General features: G+C 67.3%; 1 protein-coding gene across 6 annotated transcripts in view; it reads right to left on the bottom strand.

Annotated features, from left to right (window-relative positions):
* The window catches only part of PRPF40B (pre-mRNA processing factor 40 homolog B), an 82,633-nt gene extending 70,364 nt beyond the window's left edge, over window positions 1-12,269 (bottom strand). For 4 of the 6 annotated variants that reach the window (XR_012635841.1, XM_074935208.1, XM_074935204.1 and 1 more), the window contains exons 1-14: window positions 12,126-12,269; window positions 11,405-11,479; window positions 10,923-10,950; window positions 10,599-10,624; window positions 10,281-10,358; window positions 9,575-9,685; window positions 9,135-9,255; window positions 8,260-8,284; window positions 7,629-7,793; window positions 6,817-6,931; window positions 6,266-6,330; window positions 5,827-5,991; window positions 4,867-4,975; window positions 419-602 (exon numbers count right to left, since the gene is read on the bottom strand). Coding sequence is in view for 5 of the 6 variants with exons in the window: in XM_074935208.1 (XP_074791309.1) it covers window positions 419-602; window positions 4,867-4,975; window positions 5,827-5,991; window positions 6,266-6,330; window positions 6,817-6,931; window positions 7,629-7,793; window positions 8,260-8,284; window positions 9,135-9,255; window positions 9,575-9,685; window positions 10,281-10,358; window positions 10,599-10,624; window positions 10,923-10,950; window positions 11,405-11,479; window positions 12,126-12,269 (1,411 nt within the window). In the remaining variant the exon portion in view is untranslated. The remainder of the gene's footprint in view (window positions 1-418; window positions 603-4,866; window positions 4,976-5,826; window positions 5,992-6,265; window positions 6,331-6,816; window positions 6,932-7,628; window positions 7,794-8,259; window positions 8,285-9,134; window positions 9,256-9,574; window positions 9,686-10,280; window positions 10,359-10,598; window positions 10,625-10,922; window positions 10,951-11,404; window positions 11,480-12,125) is intronic. The other 2 variants (XM_074935206.1, XM_074935207.1) reach the window with 1 other exon arrangement.
* Between the last annotated feature and the right edge of the window lie 2,942 nt (window positions 12,270-15,211).

Here is a 15,211-nt window from a genome sequence, read left to right as displayed (position 1 = left end):
CTACCCCTGGCCCAAGAAGGAGAGGGGCCCAGTGAGTTACAACAGGCAGGTCTGGTGGCCAAGACTCCTGGGGTCTACCCCAGCTCTGGGTGGGCAATGAAGTCTGGTGGGTTAGAGCGGGAGGGCTGGGCACCAGGACTCCTGGGTTCTACTGCTGGCTTTGGAAGGGGAGGGGGTCCAGTGGGTTAGCGTAGGAGAGACCCAGGACACCTGAGTCCTACCCAGGCTCTGGGTGGGCAGTGAGGTCTGGTAGGTTAGAGCAACGGGCGGGGGAGGCTGGGCACCAGTCTCCTGGGTTCTATCTGTGTTGCTGAGAGGGGGGCAGATGGTGTAATGGTTAGACAATGGGGTGCAGAAGTCCTGACTCTCAATCCCCTTGGAATGTACCAGGGGGCATGGCTGGCCTGTACCATTTAACCTGGGGCGGGGGGAGGCACGGGGCTGCCCTCACTCTGCAGGTCCTGGTCCTCGGCGAAGGTGGGGTTGTCCATCAGGTACTGCTGGGCCTCGGACCAGGTGGTCTGGAAGCTGACGTTGCTCATGCTGTCCAGGATGTTCTTCAGGGCCTGGATGTTCCGCTTGCGCAGCTGCTTGGCGTGTTCCTGCGCGGAGGAGACGGGCCGCGTCAGACGCCCCCGTCGCAGGGACCCAGCCTGGGACACGCGGCCGCCCGCCCGCCCGCTGCAAGGGCCCCACTGGCCTCCCGCCCGCCCGCCCGCTGCAAGGGCCCCGCACGGCCTCCCGCCCGCTGCAAGGGCCTCGCACGGCCTCCCGCCCGCCCGCCCGCTGCAAGGGCCCCGCACGGCCTCCCGCCCGCCCGCTGCTAGGGCCCCGCACGGCCTCCCGCCCGCCCGCTGCAAGGGCCCCGCACGGCCTCCCGCCCGCCTGCTGCTAGGGCCCCGCACGGCCAGCCTCCCGCCCGCTGCAAGGGCCTCGCACGGCCTCCCGCCCGCCCGCCGGCTGCAAGGGCCCCGCACGGCCTCCCGCCCGCCCACTGCAAGGGCCCCGCACGGCCTCCCGCCCACTGCAAGGGCCCCGCACGGCCTCCCGCCCGCCCGCTGCAAGGGCCCCGCACGGCCTCCCGCCCACTGCAAGGGCCCTGCACAACCAGCCTCCCGCCCGCTGCAAGGGTCCCGCACAGCCTCCCGCCCGCCCGCTGCAAGGGCCCCGCACGGCCTCCCGCCCGCCCGCTGCAAGGGCCCCGCACGGCTTCCCGCCCGCTGCAAGGACCCCGCACGGCCTCCCGCCCGCCCGCCCGCTGCAAGGGCCCTGCACAACCAGCCTCCCGCCCGCTGCAAGGGCCCCGCACGGCCTCCCGCCCGCCCGCTGCAAGGGCCCCGCACGGCCTCCCGCCCACTGCAAGGGCCCCGCACGGCCTCCCGCCCGCCCGCTGCAAGGGCCCCGCACGGCTTCCCGCCCGCCCGCTGCAAGGGCCCCGCACGGCCTCCCGCCCGCCCGCTGCAAGGGCCCCGCACGGCCAGCCTCCCGCCCGCTGCAAGGGCCTCGCACGGCCTCCCGCCCGCCCACCCGCTGCAAGGGCCCCGCACGGCCTCCCGCCCGCCCGCCCGCTGCAAGGGCCCCGCACGGCCTCCCGCCCGCCCGCCCGCCCGCTGCAAGGGCCCCGCACGGCCTCCCGCCCGCCCGCCCGCTGCTAGGGCCCCGCACGGCCTCCCGCCCGCCCGCTGCAAGGGCCCCGCACGGCCTCCCGCCCGCCCGCTGCAAGGGCCCCGCACGGCCTCCCGCCCGCCCGCCGGCTGCAAGGGCCCCGCACGGCCTCCCGCCCGCCCGCTGCAAGGGCCCCGCACGGCCTCCCGCCCGCCCGCCCGCCCGCTGCTAGGGCCCCGCACGGCCTCCCGCCCGCCCGCTGCAAGGGCCCCGCACGGCCTCCCGCCCGCCCGCCGGCTGCAAGGGCCCTGCACAACCAGCCTCCCGCCCGCTGCAAGGGCCCCGCACGGCCTCCCGCCCGCCCGCCGGCTGCAAGGGCCCTGCACAACCAGCCTCCCGCCCGCTGCAAGGGCCCCACACGGCCTCCCGCCCGCTCGCTGCAAGGGCCCCACACGGCCTCCCGCCCGCCCGCTGCAAGGGCCCCGCACGGCCTCCCGCCCGCCCGCCGGCTGCAAGGGCCCTGCACAACCAGCCTCCCGCCCGCTGCAAGGGCCCCGCACGGCCTCCCGCCCGCCCGCCGGCTGCAAGGGCCCTGCACAACCAGCCTCCCGCCCGCTGCAAGGGCCCCGCACGGCCTCCCGCCCGCTGCAAGGGCCCCACTGGCCTCCCCCGCAGCAGCAGCTACAGCAGTGCAAGCCAATAGCGCCGGTGGCCATGGCCCCCTCCCCTAGTGGGCGACGCTCCCCCTGAGCCGGGCTGGGTCAGCCAGCAGCACTGCTCTCATCATCCAGGCCAGCGGCAGGCCAGGCCCTGGGGGCCACAAGGTGCTGAAAATGCGACTACAGCCAAAAGCAAAGGAAATCTCGCTCCCCCTCCAGTGCTCTGTCCCCTTCGAAGCAGGACCCACGCCTCCATAGTAAATGTAAGAGGGTGGGGAACATTTTGACGTTGAATAAGGGGTTCTTGACCTGAAAAGACTGAGAAACGCTGGCCAGCTGCATAAGCCGGGCCAGAGAATCACGCCCTAGGCCCCTCATCCAGCCCAGAGCTAGGGGCTGAGCCACAATATCCCATTTACAGACTCCCGAGTGACCCCCCACGCCTGGGTGAGTTGTTCAATGGTTAATCCTCCAGCCTGTCAAAAAATTGTGCCCTGTTTCCAGTCTGCCCCAGCCCCTGGGTCTTGTTCTGCCTTCGTAGGAGCCCAGAGCTCTCAGACAGCTCCCCACGTACGTTCCTACAGAGAGCAAGTCACTGCTTAGCCGTCTCTGGGACACACTAAGCTGACTGAGGGTCTTGGCTCTCTCACTGTCAGGCAGATTTTCCACATCTCTTCTTGTGACTCTTCTCTGAGCCCTTCCCCATTTGTCAGCCCCCACTGGGAAGCGCGGACACAGTATCCAGTCTCACCAGTGCTGCATACAGAGGTGACACCATCTCCCTTCGTCTTCTTGCTCAGACATCCACCCATCGCTTCGCCCTCTCAGCCACAGCATGCTCCTGCTCAGCCGCTGCCCACACGGACCCTGTCCCTTTGGGAGTCACGGCTTGCCAGGAGGCAGTGCCCTGTCCTCCCTCCCGGCTCCTAGAGATGTGACCTTTGGCTGTACCAAACCACTGGACGTGCCCAGGTTACGACGCAGCCAATTACTCAGTTGAACCACTATGTCCTTCTCCGCCCACTCGGCTGTCAGCTGTGAACGTTTCCTGTACAGATTCTATACACTCTCCCAGATGGCTGACAAAGCCACTGCAAAGCCCTGGGCCCCGTGGGGGCATGACGACGATTCCGTTTACACTGGTGCTCGGGGATCGAGTCGCAAGCCAGTTTAGACGCCAATCAGTATGTGCCACATGGGTTTTGTGCAGCATTCGTTTTTAATCAGGATGGAGCGTGATGGCCGGGCGCGCAGCACCAATGCCAGGCAGGGTCACATGGGCCCCGACACTGTTATGAGACAGTCTGGACTCTGTGCTGATGCCAGGCAGGGGTCACACTGGCCCTGACACCATTCTGGGACAGCCTGGGCTCCGTGCCAACACCAGGCAGGATCACACCGGCCCGTCACCGTTCTGGAGCATGACAGCCAAGTGCTCTGCACTGACACCAGGCAGGGTCACACTGGCCCGTCACCATTCTGGAGTGTGACAGCCACGCGCTCTGCACTGACACCGACCCTGACACCGGCCTGGGACAGCCTGGGCTCCATGCTGACACCAGGCAGGATCACAGTGGCCTGTCACCGTTCTGGAGCGTGACAGCCAAGTGCTCTGCACTGACACCGGGCAGGGTCACACCGGCCCTGACACCGGCCTGGGACAGCGTGGGTTCCATGCTGACACCAGGCAGGATCACACTGGCCTGTCACCGTTCTGGAGCGTGACAGCCACGTGCTCTGCACTGACACCGGGCAGGGTCACACCGGCCCGTCACTGTTCTGGAGTGTGACAGCCGAGTGCTCTGTGCTGACACCAGGCAGGGTCACACTGGCCCGTCACCATTCTGGAGTGTGACAGCCACGCGCTCTGCACTGACACCGACCCTGACACCGGCCTGGGACAGCCTGGGCTCCATGCTGACACCAGGCAGGATCACAGTGGCCTGTCACCGTTCTGGAGCGTGACAGCCAAGTGCTCTGCACTGACACCGGGCAGGGTCACACCGGCCCTGACACCGGCCTGGGACAGCGTGGGTTCCATGCTGACACCAGGCAGGATCACACTGGCCTGTCACCGTTCTGGAGCGTGACAGCCACGTGCTCTGCACTGACACCGGGCAGGGTCACACCGGCCCGTCACTGTTCTGGAGTGTGACAGCCGAGTGCTCTGTGCTGACACCAGGCAGGGTCACACTGGCCCGTCACCATTCTGGAGTGTGACAGCCACGCGCTCTGCACTGACACCGACCCTGACACCGGCCTGGGACAGCCTGGGCTCCATGCTGACACCAGGCAGGATCACAGTGGCCTGTCACCGTTCTGGAGCGTGACAGCCAAGTGCTCTGCACTGACACCGGGCAGGGTCACACCGGCCCTGACACCGGCCTGGGACAGCGTGGGTTCCATGCTGACACCAGACAGGATCACACTGGCCTGTCACCGTTCTGGAGCGTGACAGCCACGTGCTCTGCACTGACACCGGGCAGGGTCACACCGGCCCGTCACTGTTCTGGAGTGTGACAGCCGAGTGCTCTGTGCTGACACCGGGCAGGGTCACACCGGCCCCTCACTGCCCTGTGCCATAGCTGGGACCCGCCGTTACCTTCTCCTTCTTGGCCAGGAAGAAGAGCACGTCATCGTAGATCTCCTTGCGGTCGCGCTCGGGGACCACAGCCCAAACCTCCTGCTCCCCAAACATCTGCTCAGCTTTCCTGGGAAGGGAACGGCCGGGGTGGGCAGTTACTGGGCCTGGCTCTCACTGCGCACCCAGGCCCGGTGAGGACACGCAGTGAAACGCTTCTCCCCATGGGGACGGAGCCAGAGCGCAACCAGCGGGGCAGGGCGTGGCCCAGCTCCTGCGGCCTCAGGGGCAGAGGCGACGGAGACGCCTGGAAGGACTGACGCAGTTGGTGATTTCTGATGTTAGCAGGGGCTCCTCCAGCTGCTTTGAAACTGCCCCTCTGGGCTGGGGAGATGCCCCAGGGCTTCCCCACCACCCCGAAGATTGCTTCCCTCAGTCATCTCCGGAACAGCCTCCCTGGCGAGAGCCCAGCCCTGCTGGGCCCCCCCGGCCAGTGACACTCACCTCCGCCATGCCTTCTAACTGGGGACCCCGGAACCTGCTCTCAGCCCCACTCCCTCCCTCCCCGCCCGCGTGCTAGCCACAGACCCTGCAGAACAGCCCACAGCGGACTCGCACATGTCAACTGCCAGGGAAGGGTGGTCTGTGGCTAAAGCAAGGGGCGCCAGGACTCCTGGATTCTCTCCCCGGCGGCACGAGGGGAGTGGGGTCTAGTGGGTTAGAGCAGGGGGGCTGGGAACCAGGACTCCTGGGTTCTTTCCCTGGCTTGGCGAGGGGAGGCACGCAGGGGTTGGTTGGATCGTGAATATTAATAGCTGTCTGTGTGCGTGCTCCCCTAACCTTCCACCTGCTCTGGGATCCTCCATCCAGCATCCCAAGGCCAGGTCCCATAAACACAGGGGCCCCCTCAGCAGGCCGTTCTCCCCGCACAGCCTCCCAGCCGCCCTGCCCGGCCCCTCTCCCCCCGGCGCCCGCCCACACCTGTAGCGGGTAATGGAGCTCATCCGCTCGTGCTGCTCCAGGAAACGCTGCAGCTCCTCCTTGGCCTCCTTGGCCCTCAGCCGAGCCTCCTCCTTCTCCTCCTTCTCCCGCTGGGCCTTGTAGGCATTGAAGGCCTGCTTCTTCTCGCTCAGCTTGGGCAGGGCACTGGGCACACACCGGACGGGCTGGGCTGGGTTAGAGGCCCTCACTGGCTGCTGTGGAGGGGCCAGCATCGAGGGCAGAAACGGGGGTGCTGTGGGGAGTGGGCGCTGGCTGGGGAGGGGGCTCCCGGGTACTACAGTCCCGGCCTCTCCCAGGGGGCGCTGTGGGGAGCGGGGTGGGAGCGCTGGCTGGGGCGGGTACTCCCTGCAGGGGACTGCATTTCTCTAAGCACCCAGCGTGGAAGGGGGGTGGTGCCGGTGGTGGGGCTGGTCCCTACCTGTACCGTGGATCATCCACAATCATCTTCATGGCCAGCTCCCACGACGTGTTGGAGGGGACGCCCTGACACCAAACGCTGGGACTCAGCTGGGACCGTGCCAGCCCCAGCCCCCCACAAACAGGCCTCCGGCCCTGGCCAGCCCCAGCCCCCCGCAAACAGGCCCCCGGCCCTGGCCAGCCCCAACCCCCCACAAACAGGCCTCTGGCCCTGGCCACCCCCAGCCCCCCGCAAACAGGCTCCCGGCCCTGGCCAGCCCCAACCCCCCGCAAACAGGCCCCCGGCCCTGGCCAGCCCCAGCCCCCCGCAAACAGGCCCCCGGCCCTGGCCAGCCCCAGCCCCCCGCAAACAGGCCCCCTGCCCTGGCCAGCCCCAACCCCCCGCAAACAGGCCCCCGGCCCTGGCCAGCCCCAACCCCCCGCAAACAGGCCCCCTGCCCTGGCCAGCCCCAACCCCCCGCAAACAGGCCCCCGGCCCTGGCCAGCCCCAGCCCCCCGCAAACAGGCCCCCGGCCCTGGCCAGCCCCCCGCCCTGGCTCCCTGCTCTGGTACCTTGTCCTTCAGCAGCTCCTTAAAGGCCAGCTTGGCCTCATCCTTAGTGCTCCAGCTGCAGGCGCACCTCTCCCCGGCCCCCCCGTCCTCCTCCTCCCGCCGACCGGGGTCACCACTGCGCCAGGGACACAAACACACTGGGGTCACGGCATGAAACGCCAGGGGCCATACACCAGGGAGCCGCAGGCAGAGTGGAAGAGGGGCACAGGCTGGGCTGGAGGGGGGCATCCCGCTTGGCTCAGCAACACTCAGGGGTGGAGAAGGGAGGGCTATGGGGCATGAGGTCAGGATAGAGAAACAGGGTCCTGGTGGGGGGGTGTGGATCTAGGCAGAATTCCCTCAGGGGAAGGGCCGGGGGCCCCGTCGCTCCCCGACAGGGGGGATCCCGGGAGAAGGCCCAGGGGCCCCGTCGCTCCCCGATAGGGGGGATCCCGGGGGAAGGCCCGGGGGCCCCGTTGCTCCCCAACAGGGGGGATCCCGGGGGAAGGCCCGGGGGCCCCGTTGCTCCCCGACAGGGGGGATCCCGGGGGAAGGCCTGGGGGCCCCGTCGCTCCCCGACAGGCTCATCTCTCCCAGTCTGCGTCTGTTGTCTCCGTTCCACACTCTGGAGCAGAGCCTGACACCATGGGGCCCAGCTCCTGCCCAGGGTATCCCCTGCGAGCTGGGTGTGCCCGGCGCCCAGGTGGGCCTGCGCACGGTTGCCAGCCCTGCTGGTGCTAACTGGCTCCTGCGCGCAGTGTCCGAGGAGAGCAAACGCCCCCGATATGGGGGGGGGTCCCTGCTTGTAGCCCCCCAGCCGAGGTTGCCGTCACCTGCTGGTCACTTCCTCCTGCTGCAGGGCCACGTCCTCTGGGCCTTCGGCCACACTCCCCAGCACAGACGTCTCCTGCTCCTCCCCACCCGGGGCCTCCGTGTCCGTCGTGGCGGCTGAGGACAGGCTGGGGCTAGAGGCGCCTGACGGCGTCTCCTGATGCTTCCTGGAAGAGCAGAGAAGGCCGGAGCCTGGGTCTAGCGAGACACAGAGGCCCATGCAGGGTCCTGAGGGCCAGTCCCCTGGGCTCATGGCTCAGTGGGGCCCATCACCCATGAGGGGCAGGGTGGCCCCTGTAGGCCCCATGCCAGGGGGGTGGTCTCTGCTCTGGCCTCCCCACATCACCCCAGCAAGGGAGGTACCTGCCCTCAAAACCCATGGCCTTCTGGAGGGTACCCCCCTCTCTGGCCCTAGGGGGCCCCGTTTCTGAGTGCACCCCCCCCAGCCCCCGTTCCTGAGGGCCCTGCTCCTCTGGCCCCTAGGGGGTGTTCCTGAGGGCTCTTGCCCCCAAGGGTCCCCATTCCTGAGGGCCCTGGCCCCCTCTGGCCCCCGGGGGTGCCGGCGCCCTGCTCTTACCGCCCTGGGTCAGAGCTAATGGGTCCAAGCCCCAGGGGCAGACGCCAGCCACTCACCCAGCCTCCTCCTCCTCGATGAGCGCTGCAAGGAGGGAAACAAAGAGCCCGGCCGTTACTCGGTGCCCGGTGGGTGGCGCCCGGTGGCCAACATGGGGACATGTCACTGCGAGGAGCTCTGCCTCTGTGCCCGGCGGGTGCAGAGGGTTAAAGCTGCTCCCGGGACAAAGCAGGCCTGAGGTCTGGGGCACGTGGCTGGTCCGACTGGCCAGCTAAGGATTAGTTGCAACCGACCTGCCTTGACACAGGATCTGTCCAGGCACCGGGAGCCCCAGGGGCTGAGCCTAATGCCAGGAGCTGGGCAGGGCCGCGGGGGCTCAGCAGGGTGAGCGCCTGAGAGGTGCTGGAGGCTGGGCCAAGCGCTGGGCTCCGAGACACAGGCTCCCCCAGGACCAAGAGACAGGAGCAGAGTGAGAATGGCAGATCCACAGCAGCCAGCTGGTGGAGCCTGGCACTGGCCAGCCTCAACTTCAGCTTCTCCTCTGCCTCCCCGTGCCACGCCCAGGACACGGAGGCTGTGCCCTGCTGGCTAACAACCCCCTGTTCTGAACGGGTCCCCGAGATCTCAGAGCAGGAGTCTAGTGAGATGGGACTCCTGGGCAGAGCTCAGGGGAGGCGCGGGAGGGCTGGAGCCCGGAAGCCCAGGCGCAGAGGCCTGCCCTCGTGGCAGGGGTGATCACTGGGGGGTCTGGGACCACTCACAGGCTGGGGCACAGAGACCCAGGGGGCATTGGCTGCACCCCCAGCCCGGCCCACACGGGGGTTACCCTGCAGCCCAGACAGGAGCATCAGCCTGGGGCACGGGGGAGCCTGCCTGTGCTCCCAAGGGTGTGGTTGCCCTGGTCCCCAGCTCCCTGGGCTCCCGCCCCCTTTACCCTCCAGCTCGTCCAGGTCCCGGGGCTTGGTCCAGCGCGACTCCTTGCTCTGGGAGTTGTAGTAGTAAGACTTGCCGGTGTCCGACTTGTACTCCCTCCAGGGACACTGGGACAGCAGCAGCTGCGGAGGGGAGAGCAGGGCACCTTGAGCCACGGGGCCGATGCCCATGGAGGGCTATGGGGAGGAAACTGACCAGTGGTTCTAACGGATGCAGGACTCCTGGGTTCTATGCCAGCCCGGGGAGGGGAGCAGGCCACTGGCTCACAAGAGCTGAGGTCTAAATCCTCATGTTATATTCCGTCCCCCTAATCTACTCCTGGCCACACGCACATTTCCAGCGGCTCTCGAGCACTGCTGTGCAGCTGTCACCCAGCTGCTGCGCCCCACCCCAGAGGTGGCTGCATCTCAGGGCGGGGTGAAGGGCTCTGAAGGAACTCACCTCTGCTTTGGACTTCAGCGCGTCTGGCTTCTCCCAGGTGGACTGCTTGGAGTTGCGGTTGTAATAGTAAATGCGCCCGTCAGGGGCCCTGTGCTCACTCCATGGGGGCGTCTGGGCACCACAAGCAAGAGCAGGGTCAGGTCCAACCACCCCGACCCCCAGTCCTCCTCCCAGCTGCCCTCCCAAGGCCACACAGCTCAGCAGGGACCCTTCCCCCAGGGCCACGCAGCCCACCAGGGCCTCTGCCCCGGCCTCCTCCCTGTACAGCACCGGGCCTGATCCTGCTCCCACCGCAACCAGCAGCAAAACTCCAGATGACGCCAGTCGGGTCAGGATTGGGCCCGCCGAGCCACGCTCCGGGGTGGTGGAAATGCTGGTGTAACTCACCCCACCGGAGCAAGGGGCGGGGGGCGACACGCCGCGACCTGCGGCGCCCCCTGGTGGCAGGCTCAGGCCCTTGGCAGAGGGACGGGGCTTGTTTGGCTTTCCCTGGCTGTTGTCTCCAGTTCCTCCCGCAGGGGTTAAACTGGGATCTGGCTGGGAGCACACACACCAGGGGCACCGGAACGGGGGGGAGGAGGGCAGGCAGCCAGGGCCCCCACTGTTAGGGTGCTTCTGCCGCTTTTGACACACACCCCAGCCGCGAGGGCCGCGTCACTGGCCAGCGACCCCCCCAGAGCCACCGGCAAGGGACGGGACACAGTACCTTGCGGGGGACATCCTGCGCGGGGGAGCCGCTGCCCATCAGGCTCTGCTGGACGGGGGGCACCATGGGATTCGGGAGCTAATGGGCACAAGAGTGACAAGAATCAACTCCTGAGCTCTGCGAGTGCCCCTCAATCGCGACCACAGCCCCCTGCTAGCCCAGCCCTGGGCTCCCCCTAGCTCTGCCAGTGCCCCTGAATCCCGACCCGCAGCCCCCTGCTATTCACGGGGGTTAAGAGGCTGGTATGAACGCTCCTTAGGGATGGGGGGAGCCTGTACGGCAGCGTTGCTGAGCATTGATGCGGGGGAGGCTACTCACCGTGGGAGCTGGCTGGGCTGGAGTAGCTGGAAAACAAGAACTGTATGTTACTGGGATGGTTGGGGGTGGGGGAGCTGTCAGGTGCTGCTGTCAGAGTGGGGGTTACAGATCCCTAAGAGAGACTGGCAGGGCTGGGCACCCTGCATCATACACAGGATCAGGCCCCCCTCAGGATCGGGCATGACTCCCGGGTGCTCCCCTGGGATGCAGAAATATTTCACCCTCCTCCCTGAGCCTCCAGACAGCTCCCCCCTCCCCTGCTAGGATGGACCGGCCATCAGCTCCCCCATGGACCACCCCCCTGCGATGGACCCTGGGACTCACCGCCAATTGGGTCTGTCCCAGGAGCCGCCTGCCAAAAGAGAAATGGGGCCATGAGCCTGGGGGCTGCGGCTCGGACCCAACCCATCACCAGACTCCCCCACCCAGGGCCCCCTGAATCCCTCTGCAAATGACCCCAGGGAGCTCAGAGCCAGCCCCGCCTGTGACGGGGAAACTGAGTCATGAGGCCAGCCACTGAGTGATCCAATGCTGCAGTGAGCAACTCAGTAGCAGAACTGGAAAAAGAACCCAGGAGTCCTGGCCCCCCCGCCCTCACCCAAGGGTGGCATTTCATTTTAATGCTGAGCTCTGTTCTGGAAACAAGTATTGGGCAGTGGGGCCCCCGTGGAGAGGGGCAGGATCCGGGCATTGAGACCCCTCTACGTTCCACCCTCAAGTCAGCCCGGGCAGCCTCTGCCGCTGGGCCTGTCTGGAGAGCCTGGGCATGGCTGGCTGGAAAAGGGGAAGGTTCCAGGGATGCTCACCACTCCAGGAACAGGACCAGCTGGCATCCCTGGCATCAGCATCCCTGGCATCATGGGAGGCACCATGGGTGGCATCTAGGGGACAGAAAAGTGGCATGGCAGCCTGGCACATCAGCCGGCAGGCACGGGGCCAATGGAGCTGGGGAAATGGCCGGACCCTCTGGCTCAGAACCCCACCCTGTGATCCCCACCAGTGTCCATGGAACACTGGCAGCGTGGCTCCGATCACAGGATCGGGGCCACAGGGACATGGGGCCACAGAACCTACATCCACATGCGGCTTTTCCCAACATCTTTATCATCGAGGTTTAACAGGAAACTTTTGGCTGCAGAGAGCCCCTGGCCCAGCCAGCCCTCGCCAGAGCCCGGCCCCCTCCCCCGAGTTACACTGCTCAGCCACTTTCCCCACTTCCCCCAGCCTGGGAGAGGGACTGACCTGCAGCCGTAGGCCCATGAGACCAGTGCTGGGATAGAACCCAGGAGTCCTGGCTCCCAGCCTCCCCCGCTCTACCCCAGCAGACCCCGTTTCCCTCCCAGAGCTGGGAATAGAACCTAGGAGTCCTGGCTCCCAATCCCCACTCCCTGCAACCAACTGGCCCCTGCTTCCCAGACGATGGGTCCCATGTGTGCGATGCCATGGTCCTGCACTGACATTCCACCTGGAGCGGAGGCTCCAGCGGGGCCCTGGGCTCAGACAGAGAGACAAAGGGAGTGCCTTTACCTGTCCTATGGGTGGGGGCCCTGCCATGGGTGGGAGCAGAGGCGGCATCATGCCGGGGGGCATGGGGGGCATCGCTGGCGGTCTCTGCCCAATAGGAGGGAGTCCCAGGGGGGGGAAAGGAGGGGGGATTCCAGGAGGAGGCATCTAGGAACAAGAAGAGACACAGGCTGCATGTTGCTGCTCAGCCCGGCCCCAGGGCAGCCCCCTGCTGAAGGGACTGGCCCTGGCCAGCCAGGGACACCCCCCCGCTCCCCACTAGCACAGCTCACTCAGGGTGCCTCCTTGTCGCCGCCGCAGCACGTCCGCACGGGGGCTTCGCACCACGGCAGCTCCCCTCACCCGCGAATGCGGCACAAACTGCCCCGTCTGAGCTAACGCAGAGCAACGAGTGTGCGCGCGCACACACACACACGTGCACACCCACACCCACCCGCGCACCCACACCCACCCAGATGCACACGCACATGTTCGTGCACACACATACACCAACACACACATGCGCACATGTATACACATACACGCACACATGCTCATATGCACACGCACACACGTGCGCACACGCACACACAGCCAGTGTACTGCACTTTGCACAGTCATCCCACACAGCCAGGCCAGCAATTCCTTCCCCCTTTGCGCTGCGCTCTGGGACGGGTGGGTCACGCTGGTTTGGTTACTAAGCGGCGCCAGGCACAGGTAACTTACAAAGGGTGGAGGCATCATCGGGGGGGCGGTGGGATACGGGGCCGGCTGCCCTGCAGGGCCGCTGCTGGAGTCTGGAGCCGACTGTCAACAGCAAGAGAGAAAAGTAAATGCAGGAAACAGCTGGTAAGAAAGGATGGTCTTGTGGTGAGAGCAGGAGGGGCTGGGAGTCAGGACTCCTGGGTTCCATGCCCAGCCCTGCCTGGAGTGCTGTGCTGTATCTTACATAGGGGGTCCTCATGCAGACACTAAATCGTATCTTATTTTAATTAAAATAGACACCAGAAAACAAGTGAAGCAAAGGACAGGGAAGCACAGACTAAAGAGAAGCTGCATCTTCCGTGAGATGGATGGACAGAGGCTGTGTATGGGGATGGATGGATGGATAAAGGTTGCATAGGGGATGGATGGATGGAGGGTGCATATGTGATAGATGGGTAGATAATGTGTATGGGGATAGATGCATAGAGGGTGCGAATGGGGATGGATGGATAGAGGGTGCATATGGAATAGACAGTGTGTATGGGGATGGATGGATGGATGGATGGACGGGGGTGTGTATGGGGATTAGTAGATGGATTGATGGAGTATGTGTACGGGGATGGATGGATGCAGGGTGTGTATGGGATAGATGGATAGTGTGTATGGGGATGGATGGCTGGATGGATGGAGGGAAGAAGCGTATGGGGATAGGTAGATGGCTGGATAGAGTGTGCGTATGGGGATGGATACAAGGTGTGTATGCGGATGGAGAGAGGGTGCATATGGAACAGATAGTGTGTATGGGGCTGGATGGAGGGTGCATATGGGGATGGATGGATAGAGGGGGTGTATGGAATAGATGGACAGAAGGTGCATATGGGATAGATGGATGGAGGGTGCATATGGGGACGGAACAATCTTTATTTTCAGAACACCGTGCTCCCCGGCAGAATGCAGAGCCTGGTCCGCGGCTCCCTGGGCTGAGGTTGATCCAGGCCGGTAGCAATGGCGCGTAATTGCTGACGGACCCTGTGTGTAACGAGTTGGGTGTCTCAGCTCTCACTGGGCAGGTGTCATATCATGACCCCTCTCCCCTTGGCCACAAATGGCTGCTCACCCACCTGCTGTGGGCTGCCCCACTGGAGAGGCCCAGGGATGCTCCTTCTGGGCATGGGTGGGGGAGACTGGGGCCAGGCTGAGGGCTTTGGATGGGGCCTGGCGGGGGACCCCAGGGCAGGCTGAGGCCCGGTGGGGCGCGGGACCCCAGGGCAGGCTGAGGCCCGGTGGGGCGCGGGACCCCAGGGCAGGCTGAGGTCCGGTGGGGCGGGGCCTGGCGGGTGGGGCTGGCTGTCCATGATTCATTTGGAGGACATTGGCTGCCCTTTGCCCAGCGCCGGGCACGGCCCCGAGCTGCCAGCCCCGTATCACATATGCCCCCGCCAGGGGTCACTGGCTGGGTGGGGGAGGGGGTCTGGAGGCGTGCGTGTGGAGGGGGCGGGGGGGTCTGTATCAAGGCAGGGGGACAACCCTGCCCCCCCTTTTACCTCCCCGCCCCCCAGCCTGGCAGGCACAGACCCAGGGGCAGCGTGTGGGGCCCACTGCTCCTGCGCAGGGAGACGCCCCAGTCCCGGGGCACCCCTCAGCTGCCAGCCCCGGGGGGCTCAGCCCGTGCGTGGGGGGGTGGCTGGGCTGGAGAGGAGCTGAGCCCATGCGGGGGGGGCAGTGCCGGGGGGGGCAGTTGCCGGGGGGGGGGGGCTCGGGCGGGCGGGGCAGTGCCGGGGGGGGCAGTTGCCGGGGGGGGGGGGCTCGGGCGGGCGGGGCAGTGCCGGGGGGGCAGTTGCCGGGGGGGGGGGCTCGGGCGGGCGGGGCAGGGCCGGGCGGGGGGGGCAGTTCCCGGGGGGGGGGGCTCGGGCGGGCGGGGCAGTGCCGGGGGGGGGCTCGGGCGGGCGGGGCAGTGCCGGGGGGGGCAGTTGCCGGGGGGGGGGCTCGGGCGGGCGGGGCAGTGCCGGGGGGGGCCGGGCGGGGGGGGCAGTGCCGGGGGGGGCAGTTCCCGGGGGGGGGGCTCGGGCGGGCGGGCGGGGCAGTGCCGGGGGGGGCAGTTGCCGGGGGGGGGGGCTCGGGCGGGCGGGGGGGGCAGTGCCGGGGGGGGCTCGGGCGGGCGGGCGGGGCAGTGCCGGGGGGGGCAGTTGCCGGGGGGGGGGGCTCGGGCGGGCGGGGCAGTGCCGGGGGGGGCCGGGCGGGGGGGGCAGTGCTGGGGGCGGGGCAGTTCCCGCGGCGGGGGCTCGTTGCCGGGGGGGCCGGGGCACAAAGCGGGACGTTACCATGCCGGAGCCGCGGTCAGCTGGGCCCGCGCGCCCACCCGGCAGTAAGCGGCGCTGCCATTGGCGGGCCGGGCGGGGGGCGGG

This window comes from Natator depressus, chromosome 20 (assembly GCF_965152275.1).
Source record: "Natator depressus isolate rNatDep1 chromosome 20, rNatDep2.hap1, whole genome shotgun sequence".
NCBI classification, from domain to species: Eukaryota; Metazoa; Chordata; order Testudines; family Cheloniidae; genus Natator; species Natator depressus.
The sequence above is the reverse complement of the archived record's forward strand: the minus strand, read 5'-3'. Positions and strand labels throughout refer to the sequence as shown.